Source organism: Lepidochelys kempii, chromosome 1, assembly GCF_965140265.1.
Source record: "Lepidochelys kempii isolate rLepKem1 chromosome 1, rLepKem1.hap2, whole genome shotgun sequence".
NCBI lineage: Eukaryota > Metazoa > Chordata > Testudines > Cheloniidae > Lepidochelys > Lepidochelys kempii.
In genome coordinates this window covers 97,948,376-97,967,899 of record NC_133256.1, presented here as the reverse complement: position 1 = coordinate 97,967,899, position 19,524 = coordinate 97,948,376, and the positions used below count along the sequence as shown (strand labels likewise).

At 42.7% G+C, this 19,524-nt stretch overlaps 1 protein-coding gene across 6 annotated transcripts in view; it reads right to left on the bottom strand.

Annotated features, from left to right (window-relative positions):
- The window catches only part of FARP1 (FERM, ARH/RhoGEF and pleckstrin domain protein 1), a 349,582-nt gene that overhangs the window by 4,594 nt on the left and 325,464 nt on the right, over positions 1 to 19,524 (bottom strand). For 4 of the 6 annotated variants that reach the window (XM_073348134.1, XM_073348112.1, XM_073348123.1 and 1 more), the window contains exons 20-25: positions 15,862 to 15,930; positions 10,865 to 10,954; positions 9,682 to 9,764; positions 9,212 to 9,324; positions 8,285 to 8,448; positions 4,822 to 4,929 (exon numbers count right to left, since the gene is read on the bottom strand). In XM_073348134.1, coding sequence (XP_073204235.1) covers positions 4,822 to 4,929; positions 8,285 to 8,448; positions 9,212 to 9,324; positions 9,682 to 9,764; positions 10,865 to 10,954; positions 15,862 to 15,930 — 627 coding nt within the window. Of the gene's footprint in view, positions 1 to 4,821; positions 4,930 to 6,366; positions 6,504 to 8,284; positions 8,449 to 9,211; positions 9,325 to 9,681; positions 9,765 to 10,864; positions 10,955 to 15,861; positions 15,931 to 19,524 lie in introns of all 6 variants that reach the window. The other 2 variants (XM_073348144.1, XM_073348154.1) reach the window with 2 other exon arrangements.

Sequence of the window (19,524 nt, the reverse complement as noted above, 5' to 3'; positions counted from 1 at the left end):
ATCTGCTCTTTCTGCCCTTCTCCCCACAAAGTCTCTATCTTTAAGATGCCAAAAGGGGCACGATGAATGGAAAAGCCCATCCCCTCATTATTTTGTCCATCAATTAAATCCATTTCTGTAAGACCAAACCTGACATAGGTAACCTTGTTTCCACATTTTCTTGTTTACCAAGTATGAGCTCACCCCAGTCCTTGACATTTCAATAGGCCACTTCTGTTTGGACTAATTCAATCTCTCTGTCTGGTGTCGCACCTGTTTATAACATTCTTTATTGAGAACAGCTTGACGTACTTTCCATGATAAATTCCTAAGCAGAATGTGTGTAAGTGCTGGAGACTAAATAAAGTAGGCGGTTTGAGTGAAAGAACTTTTGTTTGCCTGCTTGCATGACCTATCGGCCACATGGCTGTGTCCCCATTTATTTATTTCCTGCCACTGCCTCACAAAGAGTAAAGTTACCAAGAGTTTTGGGTTCAGCAAAACTCTGGGTAACATCCTTGCCTGTCGAGGTAATGCATTTGCATAGTATTGTCTGTAAGCACTTACATGGCAAGCCCCCCAAAGAGAGGTAAGAATGCTCTGCATGCCAGTCAAATATTTTGGATTTCCAGCACATTGATATGAAGGGATTACAAGAAGTGACTACTTTCCACAGTTTTCCAGTAGATCCTGGTTTGCTCCCCACCTCTGCATGGAAGCATCCATGATCAGAATCTTCAAAGGAAGAGATGCAGAGAATGGAAGTCCTGTGCATATCTAATCCAGTTGTTTGCGCCAATCTAATGAAGACATAATCTCCTTTGGGATGGGAATCTCCTTGTTTATGCTGTCTCTGTTGTGTGTTGATACACAGATCTAAAGTTTATACCCATTTGTTCTTGCATCAACTTTGTCCTTTAGTTTAAATAGCTCTTTGTCCAGTGAGGGGATTACAGAGACCAGGGTGATCATTTGGAATCTCGGAAGGTGGATGAAGATATTCAGCTGTCTGAAATCTAGTGTAGGCCTCCAGCCTCCTTTCTTCTTGGGGATAAGGAAATATCTTGAATAAAAACCCTTTTCACTGTGCTGGTGTGGTACCAACATTATAGCGGCCTGAGTAAACTCTCATGAAAGGAGTCCATGAAAAGGGGGCTTGGGAGTGGGAATTGGCAGGAACTCTATTGTGTGTTCAGTGGCCATGATTGCCAGTACCCATCTGTCTGACGTTATATGGTGCTGTGCTATAGTCTTTCATGCTTTCTAGAAAGGGGTCATAAGCCTTCAGATGGTAGAAAGGTTGAGGAGAAGAGCATTGTTGATGGCAAGACAGTCTTAGGATATTTTCTCCATGGTTCCAGGGTACAAATACCCAGACAGCACACATTGCTCTTGAGCCTTTGAGGGTATGTAATAATTCACCTGCTGTCTCTTTGAACAGGTTAATTTCCTTGAAGGGAAGATCCTCCATGGTTGATTAGACTTTCTTGGGGAATCTAGAGGATTGGATACACAAAGCCCATCTCATGACTAGATGTTGCCATCAGGTGGGAAGCTGTGTCCATTGGATCTACCGCAGCCTGAAGGGCAGATCTGACTATCAATTTATCTTCCTCAATGATTGCTTGGAACTGCAGCCTGTGTTCCTTACGCAGCTTGTTGACAAATTCAGAGAACTTAATTATAATTAACAAAATCATAGTTTGTCATTAAAGCCTGATAGTTTTCTATACAGAATTGTAAACTTGCAGAAGCGACATTCTTTGCGTTTGGTCTCTTTATCCATGGGTGTAGATCTGGGTTGGTGTTGCTTGTCCCTTTCAGTGACAGCCTACACCAAAGAATTCAGAGCGGGATTGAAGAACAATTATTAAACACCTGTATATAGTACAACATATTTCTTCTCCATTCTTTTTATAGTGGGAATGTAGGTGACGAGTGGCCAGTACTAAAGCCTCACTGGTAATGCCATCTTACTAGGATCTGCATTCTGGAGAATGTCCAGTAACTTATGAGGTACCCTGTACTTCTTCCAGGGAGATCTGGAGCATATCTGCAGTTCTCCTTAGGATGTCCTGGAACAGTTTATAATCATCCAGTGGTGATGGTGTGACCATCTCATCCAGTGAGGACGATAAGCTCAGCAAAGCATTCCAACTGATCTCAGATTCATCCAAGGACTACAAGGCCTCTGTATCAATGGACAGCACTGTTGATACCAGTGGTGGATGGTACTGGTGAGTGTTGAACTACTGGTATCAGAACCTCTCTTGCTAGGTCCAGATTGATTCCAGGCCTGCATAAATATACTATTCCAGAGGAACTTAATATCTGACCCCTGTAGCTAGTGGGACAATAGGGCTTCTGTTATTGGCAGTTCTAATATAGAGTGGACATTGGTTCTTATTACCGATGATTCCTCCGCTACACGAGTCAGTACCAATGAAATAGAAGGCACCCACTTGATCCTTTCCTTCTCTGGTGCAAAGAATGGTCCTGCTAGTTCTGCTGTTGACAGTTCCAGGGCTCTCTTAATGCTGAGGAACCAGTAACATGTTCCTTCTGAGCTCCTGACGCACCTGTAATGGGATGCAGAATCTCAACCAACTTAGAATGGGTCAGGGAGAGATCCTCAGACAAGAGGCATTTCCCACATTTGTCCTTGTGAGAGTGTCCTTGTCTGCCTTGTTTACTGCCAGAGTCCTTAACTTCGTCCCAGTGGTCCTGCAGCCCGAGACAACCATGCGCAAAGAAGCACTTCTCAGTATCTCTGCCAGATGGGCCAGGGTTGGACTGCAGCAGCATCAAATGATCCATCAGGAACATTCGAAATCTGAACTCACAGGATTGATGGGTTCCAAGAGGGAAGGATTGGCAGATACTATGCTTGGAGGGGACGTAAGCTTTCCTCAGGCAATACATAAATGTTAAGGTCATCACTGACCAGGAAAGTCGAGGGGAAACCATGCAGAGATCTTGAATCCTGGAGGGGATTACTAACTCACACCACTAAAAACTAACCCTCACACTAAAATTAATCAAACTGTTCTCAGAACAGGAGGACTATTTATATTAATAAAACAAAGAATGCTAGCTAAAGAAGCAGACACTAGAGATTTTCCTTCTCAGACAACAAGTAGTAGAAAGTAACTGTAGAGGCAGTCAGTCAGTCTCCTCTGCCCTTATGCCCTTGGTTCAGAGCACAAGATGGTGCAAGATGTAGGCACAGACCAATGGACATGATAAGTTTTCTGGTCTCAGGTGCATACCCCCCCACATGTGCACCTCAAGTGGAATACACATAGGAGCCATCACTCAAACAAGGATAATAGTTACTTTTTGTCCTCACCTGACATTTCTGCCTAAAGCAGTCATGGGATTCCAAATAAAAATAATTTTATTCATGTAACCAATGTTCTTTCCAAGACCCCATTCTTCTCCTGCAGAAGCTAAACTCCACACTTTGGATGTATTAAGGGCTATCTCATATTACTTCAGTAGGACAAAACACCTACTTCAAATCACCAAGACTACTTGTATCTTTTGGTAACAGATCCAGAGGATAGGCTGTTTCAACACAGAGACTCTCAAAATAGGTGTTGGACGGCATTAGAATTTATTATGAACTCAGTAAGTTAATGCCACCTTCTCAAATCAAGGCATACTCCACTAGAGCCCAAGTAACCTCCCAGGCATCTCTGTACCTGAGATCTGGTAGAGCTACTAGCTGGAGCTCCATACATACCTTTACAAGCCATTATTCTCTAGAATCGGCCTCTAAATCAGATGCAGGCCAGTCTTACAGTCCTTATTTAAATAGGACTCCAGTACCCATCACCTTGCAGAGCCCATTGCTTGCTGTTCACCTAGTATGGGATCTGTGTGGACAAATACTCAAAAAAAGTGGTTACTTTCCGTACAGTAAATGTGTACTTCAAGATGTTTTGTCTACTGGGATCCCACAATCTGTCCTCCCCCACTAAAGTGGAGTCCTCTGGCGTTGGGGATTTTGTATTGGTGAAGCAACTGAATGACAGTTGGGGCTGCTTTGCCCCTTTATACCTTCAGATGAGAAGCATGAGGACATGCACGGTGATCGGGCAACCCTAACAGACACTGCTGTCCAAAAGTCACCTTTTGTGCACCTGGGGCACGTGCATACCTAGAGTGGGATCCATGTAGACAAAACATCTTGAAGAACCAGTTATTGTAAGGTAAGTAACAGTTTTATTTCATGATTGGTTTCTGTTCTCTTCCCTAAAAAAACAACAAGGAGGGCGTTTTTACTCACAAAAGCTTATGCTCAAATAAATCTGTTAGTCTTTAAGGTGCCACCGGACTCCTTGTTGTTTTTGTGGATACAGACTAACACGGCTACCCCCTGATACTTGTCCTCTTCCCTAGATGCCTATGTCTAATCCCCTTACCTTAGTTAATTGGCATTCATTGCTATGTACAACTTAGATTTTAAGCTTCTTGGGATTGGGACCTGTAACTTTTTAATTTGCCTGTAAACCACAAGGACATATACCTATGAAACTGTATCAATGCGTGTTCGCAGAAGTGTCATGAGAAGGCCATACACTAAACCATGAGTAGTAATATCTAACATCATTTTTCCTCAACTTGTCAAATGAGTGGGGAGAGTACCGTAAACTATATACTAATAATATAGTCAGGCAACTTTAATAATAGGCAATGCTACCAGCCCTGCCTATAATGCTCCTGACAATGTCAGTTTTTTCCTTCCTGTTGCCACAGAACAGAATTTTTGCTAAATTCTTATATTGGTATTTATACTCTAAAACACATAAGCCTTTCAAACCTGTGCAATTTGTTTACCTGGTGCGATTTGTAGAAGAACATACAAAAGTTGGTGAATACCACCCAGAGCTTCTGCCACCCATTGCTGTTCTTGAATTTTCTTAACAGGTTTCCAGAGAGCTGATTCTGAAATGGAAGAAAGTAGTAAAATAGACACGCACAACCAAATAATAAACAATGATGGAAAGTAGCCAAACCTCATGTAAAGAATGTTTACTTCTCTATTTAAATTAATATTTTATTCCTATTGGTCATTAAACTTGGTATTAAACTTTCAGAATCAGAAATCCCTCTCATTCTTTAAATGAGGCTTGTCTATCATTTATTTTTTGTACGAAAAATGATCTGCTGTTACCTTGTTAGATGCAGAAACCCTTTTGTTGGATGTGATAGCTTAATACGATAATTTCAATTAAGTTTTTAATTACTTATAAACTAGTGCACTAGTTAGTATTCTTTTAGAGGCCAGTTAGTGGGCAGTTTTCTTCACTAATGCATTAAGCCCCGTATGTACAGTTATTAATAGCTATTTAAATTTTTCTTAAACTAGCTAAACATAAGCTATGAAATATAACCAAAACCAATTAAATTTTAAATCATATTTTACCTCTTTTGCACAGGTCTTAAACTACTATAACTTTTAAAAAAAATTCTTGGCCTTTGTCAGTTTGTTTTTAGGAGCCTAATGTACCACACCTCATTCAGCCTGCATGTTCCATTCTCTCCCTGGGCCCGAGGTGGTAGTAGAAGCAATTAGATTTTTTAATAATGAAAAATTGAACAAATTTCCTTGGTCTTCTTTTTAATGTGATCCCATGTCCTTTGCTTAGGTGACTCAGCCTCCCATAGTCCTCCTCCACTTCACAGTGCCCGAATGGTGGTTCTTTCAGATACTGCTTCCTTTTTTATAATTAACAAGAGGCAGCGTTTCTACTGCCATGTTTTTTTTTCTATCTTTTGTCCTGTTATTTCTGTCCACCCATTCTCCACAGATACGTGTACAATCAGTGCTCTCTTCCACAGCTCTGTGGCTCCTACAAGACTTCTGCATGCTGTACTGCTACCTGCTCTTTTTAAACATAGAACAAAGCTACTACAGCACCCAGGAAGGACTTAGCAGCCTGGGAGCTGATTGTGCAATACCCTTACAATGCAGATGTGGTACTAGTGGACCAGCTGAGCAATTCTCTGCCTGCAAAATAAGCGTCAATCTGCTATTCAACAACACTGTGCCCCTAGTTGTACAGCTGTATAATGTTAAGTAGTATCCTTACTACATAATACTGTCAATTAACCCCTGAATTTGCAGCAATGACTATTTAATTCTACTAGCCCTGATTAACTGCTACTAGCAGAAAAAACAATCAGCAGGTAAAACACATTTCACCAGGAAAGATGTTAAAGCATTCCCCCACCCCCTTTCCTGCACTGGGTTTACATTTAATTTTCTTTTTAAAACCTTGTTTTAAATCCTCCTCGCCTCTCTCTTTTCAGTTTTAAAATTGAATTGCGGTGTGTTTGACCTAAATGACACACAATTGTATTCCTTAATTTTTTTGTTACCTCATTACTCTGGATGATATCATAAAAGGACAGGCTTTGCATTCGGTACCAGCAGACATATGAAATGGAAACAGGCCGCTGATCACTGATCAGTCCAGCAGGTAGGGAAGAACAGTCACTGACAGTTAGAGGATCTTCTACCACAAGAAAGACAGAAAGGAGGGAGAAACATAGAAAGAGAATAAACGATAATGCTTAAGTGAAAGCCATCCACTGAGTGATGTGAGCATGAATGGTAACCTGCCAAGGATGGGAACAGCTGTGCAACTGAAGATGTATGTATACACGATGACATGTGCCTCTAGATTGTTTAGTCTCCATTGTTTGCTAGTAACTTTTTAAGCGTGGGAAGGAAAAAGTAGTACAGTGGTGAGTTAGGCCTCAAAACATAACTAAATATTTTACCATTAAAATTGTTAAGAAAAATAAAATAAAATGTTATTAAATTGGCTTTGAGAAATGGCCACATTTATACACTAATGTGATAATAACAAATGCATGGAAGTTACCATGCAAGTGTTAAACATTAGGTGTCTTGGCTTGCCCCACATTCAGCTGCATGCTGTGTACTGCCTGATAGATCATCTAGTTAGTACATACTATACTGATATCCTAGGAAAACAAGCCTAGGGGACAAAATCAAGCTCTTGTGAATTTTCTTTTTCTTTTTCTTTTTTTTTTGTAGGTAGATGGGTTAGTTACCTCCTGGGGAGGTTTTCTAGTACAAGGGAAATAGTACCAAGTCAAATGTCTGGCATTTCAGGCCCTCTGTTTCAAAATACAGCTAGAAATGAATAATGTGAACATTAGCCCCATTTAGTTTTTGAAAGTTTTTACATTAGCTGTAACTCTATTCTTGTAAATTGAAGAGTATGGCTTAAGAAGACACTGCAGTTAAAGTGTATGCATAGTCCTTGGCCCACAGTTCACCATAGGTAGAGCAAGCTAGAGGCATTTTCCAATGAAAAGGGAGTTCTAGCGTTGCCTTCAAGAAGCTAAACCAATTTACAATCTATTAAGTTTTCCCTGTTTTCTTTGAGCATCAACGTAATTTCCAAGAGGTCTGTAGGTAGATAATAGCATTTAGGACTCCCTCTGGTCTTTACTTTCCTATCTAACTTACATTCTCTGCTCTGTTTTGGAGTGAGAGTTATGAGGGAACACCTAAGCAGAACCCATAAACAAAATTTCTTACATCCTCTTTCAATTACTCATGAACTTCTTAAAATACATTTAAAACTCGAAAAAGAACTTTTTTAGATTTCAGCTATTCTACAAAAGTAATTAAGTGTAATATTTTGAAGACCTGAGGCCTTTCTAGGTAGTATTCCCACGATTCCTAACATTTTGTATGAAATTGGTTTAACTGTGATCAAAATAAAATCACATTGTTTTTACTGTGATGTGGAAAGTGCAAATAAAAAATAAGGCAGAGAAAAATAAGCCGTGAGCATATTAAGGTCCTAGAGAAAGATGGCTAAAGTAAAGAAAGTAAGTTAGTATAGAAAACCAAAAAACAAGGCTGCAGAGGCCAGAGACAATGTCCTTTCAGCACTAGTAAGTCATCAATAGATATTAGCAAAGAAAAATATTCAAAGGGAGTTTTCTTTGGTGTGATCTGAAAGTTAAGACTTTCAAAATCAAGTTAGCATTTAAAAATGCAGGTTATTTTTCTGAAATTAGAATCAAATTGATTTTAAGAGATTGCTAAATAAATCATCCAATTTTACATTTTTGCCAAACTATTGTTATCTGACTGTGAGAAGGGGATCACTAGTGTAGTTGTGTTGAAACTCCAAAAAGCAAATAAAGGGGTGTTGAATTTAATGAGAGGCGGCCGATGTCTAGAGTAAAAAGAAGATGGTCACTGAAGAGACATTCTCTGGAGCTGCAGTTCAGATTGTTCTGAGGCAGATACCTCCACAGCAATACTAAAGTCGATCATTGAAACGCTGGTATTTCTGTGCCAGCAGACGTGCACCGTAGTGTTGCCACGGTGTGGTGACTGACGTTCAAGTGAGGTGCGGCTTGCACTGAGATCGTCCTCTGATTCCTGGTCTACAGTAGTTTCATCAGGAGATTCTATGAAATTCAGGGAAAAAGCATCTTTCTTGCAACATACATGATTGGAAAAATTATTAAACATGAAGGTCCAGTGCGCTAAGAGGTTTAAATTTTCACAATTCCATCAACATATTTTAGTCAACAGTCTTCTATAAATAACAAGCTTAAAAGGGGCAACTTTGTTTAAAAGGCTAACACATCCAACACTCACTAAGGTATTTTACTTTGGCTCTAACCCTGCTTGTATTAATGTTCTGAAACAGAACTTCCCTAAGACCGGCACTGCTGTACAACATGTCCTGAAGTCACGATGCTCAAGAACAGTTTTACAGTCACTTATCTTAATGCAGCTAAGTTTCACTGCTATACATTTGAATTAAAACAAAAGGAACAGAAATAGTGGTAACTTCAATAAAAAGCATTAAACTGGAACCTGAACCTAATTCTAAGGTATTAGCCTACTTTCACCTTCAGCCAGCAGATTTCATAACAGATTTCAAAACTTGGGGGGGAGGGATAGCTCAGTGGTTTGAGCACTGGCCTGCTAAACCCAGAGTTGTGAGTTCAATCCCTGAGGGGGCTGTTTAGGGATCTGGGGCAAAAATTGGGGATTGGACTAGATGACCTTCTGAGGTCCCTTCCAACCCTGAGATTCTATGATTCTATGACAACACTGAGGTAATGATACAGCAGCACTGTATTTCAAGGCATGTTTTCTTCTCCATTATCATTGAATTTTAGTGAGTTTTGGGTAAAAAGCTCCTCTTCATACACTACTTACTATTGTCAGGTGGACTACTAGCCAGTAATTCAGGGGTGGGACCACTGCTCTTCTCTGCCAGATCTATCGCCATCTGTATGTCCTCAGTCCACTTGTCCATTTCAGCACGGGTACTACGAACAGAGATCCAGGTTTCATTCGCTTTAAGCCGGGCTAAGAGGCACTTTAAAAGCTAATCACAATTTGAGTTTGGTACCCAATCTAGGTTCTCATGTCTACATTTGTCTAACTAGGCTGTTTCTTCTGATTCTAAGTTTAGTTTGGATAAAACAATCAGAGTTGCCACACAATATTCAAATTCATGATTCTGTTTTACTCACATTTTTAGCAAGTCTATTACTCATGCAGCAGAAAGCATTTTTGTGCAGAATGATTTTAAGAGCAAATTAAAATAAAATTCTATCCATCTGCTCTGTACTTCCTGCACAACTGTGTGAAAGGCTTGCGGACATGCATTTCCAATGAATTACCTTGCAGCAACAATGATGGACTGATGTTGACCTCGTAGTGTAAGACAGTGAGGAACCCCCCATTCCTCTTCACTTTCCTCTATCTAGGAGACAAAGGTTCACATACCGTAAGATTGCATTAGTCACAGATTGTAGGAAGTACACATTTTATGGATTGGAACAGTGGGAGGGGAGAGACAGAAAATATAGCAGAGATTCACAAACATGGAAACGGAGAAAAAAAATAGCAACTTAAGGAATTAAAGCAACCCCAAAAAGGGAGAGGAAATTTTTTAAAAAAATCTCTCAAAGACTAACAGCTGAGAGTACTGTACATAGGCCTCAAGTACCTTTACAAAGAACACACTAAACAAAGTGATGATGAAAATAATAGGAAGAACAACTACAGTATGTTGTTTGGGATTTTTCTGCCAGCTTCCCAATATAACACGACGAGATGCTACTGACAATACATTAATGGCTAACCTGTGCTTTGTCCCAGTGTGGGTGTGTGAGGCTGCTGGACAGGAAAAGGTATAAGAAATGGAGGACACAAGCAAGAGCTGAGCACAAGCACAGGACTGTGCTAATCTAGCAGCATTCAAGGCTGAAGGAGAGAGAGGGTGAGCCCTAAAGAGTGACATACCAGTCATACCTCTTGCAAGCTGGGGAGCTCCAGGAGGCATCATGCAGCCTCGAAGTCCAGTGCAGTTAAGGTGCATTTCTGCATCTCTTGCAATAAAGGAAAGTGCCTGCAAGGCACAGTACAACCCTGACCCTTTATCTTAGGCTACTAGCCACGTGGGTGCATCAACTTGGTGTCCTACTCAGTTTGTAGTGACAGTCTTTTTATGGCCACACTGCAGTGACTCATCACTCTGCTAAGCAGTAGAGACACAAGAGCAGCTGCATCACCTGCTGCCAATGTACTTCAACCTTAAACCGGAGAGTATCTCTAGGACTGAGATAGCCATTCAGGCCCAGATTTGCCTCTGCTGAGACTGCTAAGCAGGATGATGGCTTTTGTGGTGCACCCACTGAGAACTTGATGGAGACAACCAACACATTTCAAATAAACCACAAAGCAGCCACCAGATGGAGGTAACAGTCTCCCCCACCCTGGGGTAGGAGTCAAACAAGTGACACGCTACATATACCATTAAAGCCCCGAGCCACTGAATTCCCATGGGAGTGCTGTACTTACTGTCATGCCATACAGTGGGAGCTGTCCATGGACTTTAAATTGATTTGATGCTGTCAAGCCTCTACTTGTGTACAACAAAACATCATTAAACTAAAAAGCAAGAATGAACACGATTTAGATTAGCAGTAGTATGTTAAACTATTGAGCAAAGGTCAAACAGTAACAATGGGCGTCAAGTACTGGAATGATGTTTGTATGAGGGCCCTAATATTTGGGTGACTATCATCTAAATGAAAATATCAGCTTCCACACAATACTCCCAGGATCATCCCCAATCTCATTCTGCAACTGGTGCCAGGACACTTCGCCCAGTTCCTCGCTTACTTGTAGTTCTCTTCTGGGGTCAGTGCACTTTGGGATCTCAGCCCTCAAAATGCTCATGAACCAATGCACCGAGGTTAGAAATAGTTTTTGTTGGTTCCTGTGCATCGGAGGGTTTATGGTGGATAGTCTGCTTCCTGAACACTTTTACCTTGATTTATGAAGGAGCAGGCTTACCAGTCAGCCCCTTGCTAGGAAGGATGAGCATGTCAGCCCCAGAAGAGAGCTATCCTTCTGAAGACATCTGATTGGCCATTATTCTGTATATTCAAGAGCAGCCTGCCCACCAGACCTCCTAATCTTAAAGACTGCGCATATGGGACACCACGTCAAAATGTGTGACAAATGAACACTGTTACATGCCAAAATATAATTGATAGATTTTAACTACAAAATTTGTTTAAAAGAATATCTTCTCATTTAACTAAACCAGTTTTTTAAAAAGAAAACTGAAAAATCAAATTTTATCATATTCACCCATAAAGATCTCTGACATTGAACCCTGGACTTTTAGACCTTCCCCATCCCCCCAACACACACACACCTCTGCCACTTAGCTATAGCAATAATTGCTATCCTCCAGGTGGATCGGCCACTAGAGGGAGTCTTGCACACACTTTGCCAATAGGTTACACAACTATTTGCTAAAAGACAAGGAGGACTTGTGGCACCTTAGAGACTAACAAATTTATTTGAGCATAAGCTTTCGTGAGCTACAGCTCACTTCATCGGATGCATTCAGTGGAAAATACAGTGGGGAGATTTACATACAAAGAGAACATGAAACAATGGGTGTTACCATACACACTGAAATGAGAGTGATCACTTAAGGTGAGCTATTACCAGCAGGAGAGCGGGGGTGGGGGTGGGTGGGAACCTTTTGTAGTGATAATCAAGGTGGCCCATTTCCAGCAGTTGACAAGAACGTCTGAGGAACAGTGTGTGTGTGTGTGTGGGGGGGGGGTAAACATGGGGAAATAGTTTTACTGTGTGTAATGACCCATCCACTCCCAGTCTTTATTCAAGCCTAAGTTAATTGTATCCAGTTTGCAAATTAATTTCAATTCGGCAGTCTCTCGTTGGAGTCTGTTTTTGAAGTTTTTTTGTTGAAGTATTGTCACTTTTAGGTCTGTAATCAAGGGACCAGAGAAATTGAAGTGTTCTCCAACTGGTTTTTGAACGTTATAATTCTTGACATCTGATTTGTGTCCATTTATTCTTTTACATAGAGACTGTCCAGTTTGACCAATGTACATGGCAGCATTGTGGGGGCATTGCTGGCACATGATGGCATATATCACATTGGTAGATGTGCAGGTGAAAGAGTCTTTGATAGTGTGGCTGATGTGATTAGGCCCTATGATGGTGTCCCCTTAATAGATATGTGGACACAGTTGGCAACGGGCTTTGTTGCAAGGATAGGTTCCTGGGTTAGTGGTTCTGTTGTGTGGTTGCTGGTAAGTATTTGCTTCAGTTTGGGGGGCTGTCTGTAAGCAAGTACTGGCCTGTCTCCCAAGATCTGTGAGAGTGATGGGTCGTCGCTTCAGGATAGGTTGTAGATCCTTGATGATGCGTTGGAGAGGTTTTAGTTGGGGGCTGAAGGTGATGGCGAGTGGCGTTCTGTTCTTTTCTTTGTTGGGCCTGTCCTGTAGTAGGTGACTTCTGGGTAATCTTCTGGCTCTGTCAATCTGTTTCTTCACTTCAGCAGGTGGGTATTGTAGTTGTAAGAACGCTTGATAGAGATCTTGTAGGTGTTTGTCTCTGTCTGAGGGGTTGGAGCAAATGCGGTTGTATCGTAGAGCTTGGCTGTAGACAATGGATCGTGTGGTGTGGTCAGGGTGAAAGCTGGAGGCATGTAGGTAGGAATAGTGGTCAGTAGGTTTCCGGTATAGGGTGGTGTTTATGTGACCATCGCTTATTAGCACCGTAGTATCCAGGAAGTGGATCTCTTGTGTGGACTGGTCCAGGCTGAGGTTGATGGTGGGATGGAAATTGTTGAAATTATGGTGGAATTCCTCAAGGGCTTCTTTTCCATGGGTCCAGATGATGAAGGTGTCATCAGTGTAGCGCAAGTAGAGTAGGAGCATTAGGGGACGAGAGCTGAGGAAGCGTTGTTCTAAGTCAGCCATAAAAGTGTTGGCATACTGTGGGGCCATGCGGGTACCCATAGCAGTGCCGCTGATTTGAAGGTATACATTGTCCCCAAACGTGAAATACTTATGGGTGAGGACAAAGTCACAAAGTTCAGCCACCAGGTTTGCCGTGACATTTATCGGGGATAGTGTTCTTGACGGCTTGTAGTCCATCTTTGTGTGGAATGTTGGTGTAGAGGGCTTCTACATCCATAGTGGCCAGGATGGTGTTTTCAGGAAGATCACCGATGGATTGTAGTTTCTTCAGGAAGTCAGTGGTGTCTCGAAGATAGCTGGGAGTGCTGGTAGCGTAGGGCCTGAGGAGGGAGTCTACATAGCCAGACAATCCTGCTGTCAGGGTGCCAATGCCTGAGATGATGAGGTGTCCAGGATTTCCAGGTTTATGGATTTTGGGTAGCAGATAGAATGCCTCAGGTCGGTGTTCCAGGGGTGTGTCTGTGTGGATTTGTTCTTGTGCTTTTTCAGGGAGTTTCTTGAGCAAATGCTGTAGTTTCTTTTGCTAACCCTCAGTGGGATCAGAGGGTAACGCCTTGCAGAAAGTGGTGTTGGAGAGCTGCCTAGCAGCCTCTTGTTCATATTCCAACCTATTTATGATGACGACAGCACCTCCTTTGTCAGCCTTTTTTATTATGATGTCAGAGTTGTTTCTGAGGCTGTGGATGGCATTGTGTTCTGCACGACTGAGGTTATGGGGCAAGTGATGCTGCTTTTCCACAATTTCAGCCCGTGCACGTCGGCGGAAGCACTCTATGTAGAAGTCCAGTCTGTTGTTTCGACCTTCAGGAGGAGTCCACCCAGAATCCTTCTTTTTGTAGTCTTGGTAGGAAGGTCTCTGTGGGTTAGTATGTTGTTCAGAGGTGTGTTGGAAATATTCCTTGAGTCGGAGACGTTGAAAATAGGATTCTGGGTCACCACAGAACTGTATCATGTTCGTGGGGGTGGAGGGGCAGAAGGAGAGGCCCCGAGATAGGACAGATTCTTCTGCTGGGCCAAGAGTATAGTTGGATAGATTAACAATATTGCTGGGTGGGACATGGCTGCTACTCTGAAAACTATTTGCTAGACATGAGTAGAATATTGGAGATTAGGGTTCCTGGATAGGGTGACCAGATGTCCCGATTTTTGGGTCTTTTTCTTATATAAGCTCCTATTACCCCTGACCCCCTGTCCCGATTTTTCACACTTGCTGTCTGGTCACCCTACTCCTGGATTTTATCCAGGCTCTGTAGGGAGAATGTGGTGCATTGGCTAAAGACAGGATAGATAAAACATATTTATTTGGCACATTCAATCTGAAAGGCAGCGTGGATGAGTGGACAACACCTGGGTCTGCCATGCTAGAGATCTGGGTTTTATTACCAACTCTGCCTGAGATGACCTTGTGTAACCTCTCTACTTATTTGTACAATGGGAGGGTCTTTACTGATCAAAGCCTCAGACCCCAACCTTTAAAGGGCTGTGAAGTGTAAGAAAATAGAAACAGAAGTCAGTAGAGGTGACATTTAAACTAATGGTCCAATGGCTTCCCAGCTCAATGCATTTTTGCCCTAGACTACAGCAATATCGGTGGGTCTGTCTCCCTCAGCCTGATTTAACAAAATGCAGAATGTCCTGTAATATCCAGTGCACTGAAGAGGTCTGCCACTCTCTGCAACCGCTCCTCTTAAGCAGCAGGACAAAAAAGCATCCCTCATTGTGCCACTGCACTGATTCTTTACAATTCTCAAGTTGAGATGCCCCATTGCACATGGGGCCATTAGGAAGGGCCACTGGCCCAGTGCACACTCTGGGACATCTGAGCCCCAGTACATGAACAGGAGAGTAGCAGCAGGATTGGGGCAATTGTTTCCTGAAGACCCTAATCTGGAGTAGGGGGAGTAAATCTACTCAGTTAGATAGGAGATGGGAGCCCAGCTGGTTCCCTCTCAGATCTACAACAGGGCACCAGCTGGTCACCATCTGAAAACCCTGGATGTGATGGTGAGAGGGGCTAATCTCTACCAGTGCTATAATCTCAAAATGCAGCTCCAGACATGGGCAGGTCCAATAACTTGATGGGGAGTTAGATATGTCACCTGGAGAGAGCCTGGAGAGTCCCGTCTCTTGAAAGGGGGATTTGCTGAAGCTGACAGAGGGTTATGGTGAGTTTTCCTTGGTCTCACCAAGGGTAACTCTCTTTCTGGTTTGGACGTGAAGAACAGGCACAGATAGCCCAGAATAGGCATTATTTTATAAGTACTGTAAGTCAAAATAAATAGTTTCATTTTTCTAGGACTCAATGACAATAATGGAAGGGCTAGGAATGTCTGGCAATATGAATTCTTGATAAACAGCTCTGGCTGCGTCAGGTGAGATACTGTGTTCATTTAGATCAGACTATTTTAAAATGTGTAATTTCTTTCACAATTCAAGTCTAACTCCTTCCCTGATGAAACTCTCAAAGTTTTTTTATTGATTTATTTAATTTTTTTTACACACAGTTGTACTTCATTATGTTCAATACAAACTGTTCTCATCACTTACCAGAAAAAACATCCGCTGCTGTAAACCCTTTCCAGACAACTTACTAAGACTGCCCAGTCTAATGAACTCCTGTAGGAAAACAGACATAAAACAAGCATGTCAAGTATCCCTTTTCAATATCTTGTCGAAAGTCTGTAAGTACTTAGTGTCAGTACTTGATCGTATAGTTATTAAGGCTGTTTTCACACACACTTCAAATACTTACAATTCAAATCTTATTTACAAGGTAGTCTCTTCCTATTCAGAGCTGCCCTTCCACTTCCTGACATTGATTGCTTCAAACACCTCCCTCTTCCATCAGCTTTGAGTTAATAGATTATTACAAATCAAACAGCTGATTAAAATAAAAAGGTCTATGTTTATTCACCAGCATCTGGCTTCCCTCCTCCTTGAAATATCATGAATAATGTGGTGTATAGCTGACGTGGCTCTTGCTGTAAGCACAAAATCAAATCATCTAAAGGAATCCATTACAACAATGGGAGAAGAGGGAGATTTGTCTGGCAACATGAATTCTCCTAGACAAGCCGTGCAGCTCATGTCATGCAATACAGCACATTCACTTAGATCAGACTATTTTAAAGCCTGTAAGCTCAGGAAGAGAGAGCTCTCTCTCAGTGGAACCAAACTATCAGAGAGCCAGGTTTTCTGGGATTATAGTGAGTTGCATCATTCGCTGTTTTGAACTATGAAATAATTCCCTTTTCCACATAAAGCAAATCAAAAGCTTTCATTTCCAGTCACTCTCTCTAGCCTGTTTCAGGCAGTTCCTAATGGGTTCTGTATGGACTTTCAGAGGCCAACACCCATGACACTTGTGTACAAGCAAAGGACACAAAAAGCAGCAGGACAGTCTGTAAAGCACCAATAAACTAGCTCGTGGAAGATTCCCCTCCCCAGGGGAACACTCCAGTTTACACAGAGTTGCTCTTGCTTGTATACCTAGCTTGGGGACTTTTGGCAGTCAGCCCAGAATATTATTAATTATTATTATTATTAAACATTTATATTGTGATGCTGCCTAATGGCCACAACCTATCTGGGCACCATTGCAGTTGGTGCTGTACAATCACTAAGAAGAGACAGTTCCTGCCTCAAAAGAGCAATCTAAAAGTAGAACAGTCCTGAGAATGTTTTATTTTACCATAGGCACTGTTGCAGAATGGCCCAAGGGTAAAGTCACCTTTGTCCCCCTTCCCTAAAGGCTGCTCAGACACAGCCTAGGATTGGAGCCATTATCTCGAATGTGTGCTTTGCCACCGCCAAACTAGGACCTGTGACCCACAAGTCAGGTGAATGAGAAGTACAATACAACCATCCCACAGGCAACAGCACACAGCCACAGGTGGTGGTAATGTTCTTCAGCCTTCGCTTTCTAGTGCGGAGACTGAGGTCGTGTCCACACTGCCACTTTCAGCGCTGGAAATGGCCCACCTTGATTATCAGACACATTGTAAGGAGAGTGATCACTTTAGATAAGCTATTACCAGCTGGAGAGTGGGGTGGGAGGAGGTATTGTTTCATGGTCTCTGTGTATATAATGTCTTCTGCAGTTTCCACAGTATGCATCCGATGAAGTGAGCTGTAGCTCACGAAAGCTCATGCTCAAATAAATTGGTTAGTCTCTAAGGTGCCACAAATCCTCCTTTTCTTTTTGCGGATACAGACTAACACGGCTGCTACTCTGAAACACTATTTAACGTGGCCTACGAAAGCCATACGGACACGACAGCTGCTTAAACATTCAGCCGTCCATCTTGCAGGTAAGAAAGACCAGGAAGAGCACAGCACACCAGTGCTCTACACTGGCTCTCCAACCGATTGCACCTCGAAGTCCTTGTCTTAGTCTTTAAAGTCTTAAATGGCTAGAACCTAGCTAGCTTAGAGCTACCTTTCTTCAGCACCCCACCTCAGCAGCAGACTCATCAGAGACATTACACCTGCTGGTCCCCAGGTGGAAACTCTCATGGGCTAGCGATAGGACTGTCTTGGTGGAGGGTGTTTAGCTGTGGGATTCCACACTGCCAGGCTGCCACATGCCTTACCACATTTAGGACACAAAACAGCCCTTTGTGCAAGCTTTCCCTCAGTCATGACTGTGGAAGAAAAATGGCCTGGCAGATGACAACCATCAAAAATGACCTTTTTAGTGATGCAGTACAGTACATAGATACCATAGACAGACACAAACAGGCAGGCAAAGATAGACATGTTAACTATGCTCAGAAATCACAGTGATGGGCACAAGAATCTGAATAGACTAGAGCCAGTAAAAAACAGAGAGGAAGAGAATTAACCTGAAATAAAGGAGAGAAATTCCCATTTGTAACATCACTGAAAATATTTATTTAGAAAAGCCTGTATAAAACAAGGACTCAAAAATTATCTTATCCTGTTATATGTGGACTACAGAGACAACTATCCCCAAAGCTAAAGTGATATACTGATTCCTTGTTTCAATGCTTGCCAGTATGGAAGAGATGAGTTCCTCCAGCACAAATGTCTTATAGGTAAGGCTGCAAGTCTGTCACGGAGGTCATAGAAGTTACGGACTCTGGGACTTTCCGGGATCTCCGGGACTTCTGCAGTAGTTGCTGAACTTTTGTTTACTGCCCATGACCTGTCCATGACTTTTACCAAAAACACCCAGGACTAAAACATAGCCTTACTTATAGTCCCTTAGGGTCACTGGATTTTAAAAATCGTAGATATCATGGTATTGTAACCATGAGGGTCCCAACCCAAAATGGGGTTGTGCCGGGCCTCGGCTCACCAGGCTCTTGTAGGAGGATCATGGTATTGCCACCCTTACTTCAGTGCTGCTGCCGCCTTCAGAGCTGGGAAGCCAGAGGGCAGCTGCTGGCCAGACACCCAGCTCTGAAGGCAGCGTCACCCCAGCAGCAGCACGGAAGGGTGGCCATACCATACTGTGCCACACGCACTTCTGTGCTGCTGTTGAGGGCAGTGCTGCCTTGAAAGCTGGACTCCTAGCCAGCAGCCATGGAGCTTCCTGCAGCCGGGGGAGGTTCCTGGAGATGGGTCTGACCTGGCCTTGGAGTGGTTCGTGCGGAGGAAGGGGAAGTCCTGTCCCTCCTTAGCGCCTCCAGGACTAGCAGCAGGAGCACAGGACTTGGGGGTTAAAGGGACCTTGTGCAGGCTGTGGGGGGTGTGTGAGAGACCACGGCACCCCCCTGACCACGGGGTCCTGGGTGGTCGCCCACTCCCCCAGCTATAATGCTAGCCCTGTCCCCACCACCATACCAGGCCACCTGACTTCTGCACTGCTGCTGGTATTGCCACTTCCTTCAGAGCTGGGATCCCGGCCTGCAGCCACCGTTCTGCGGCCGCCCAACTCTGTAAAATCTGGTCTCCCCTGCAATAGCCAGATTTCACAGGGGAGATCAGATTTCACGGTCCATGATGCGTTTTTCATGGCCGTGAATTTGGTAGGACCTAACTATAATATTACTGCCTCTGTTCCATGTGATGCTCAAAATTTCCTATAACAATCCAAAATTGTATACAAAATAAAGCCCAGAAGAACAAAGCAGAAGAGAGACATAATAAAGAGGATTGTTTCCCTCTCCTTTTATAATCAATAGTTTGCTCTGACATTATTGTGTTTACATTTGATTCACAGTCTTTAGTGAAGGAAAGAGGGTC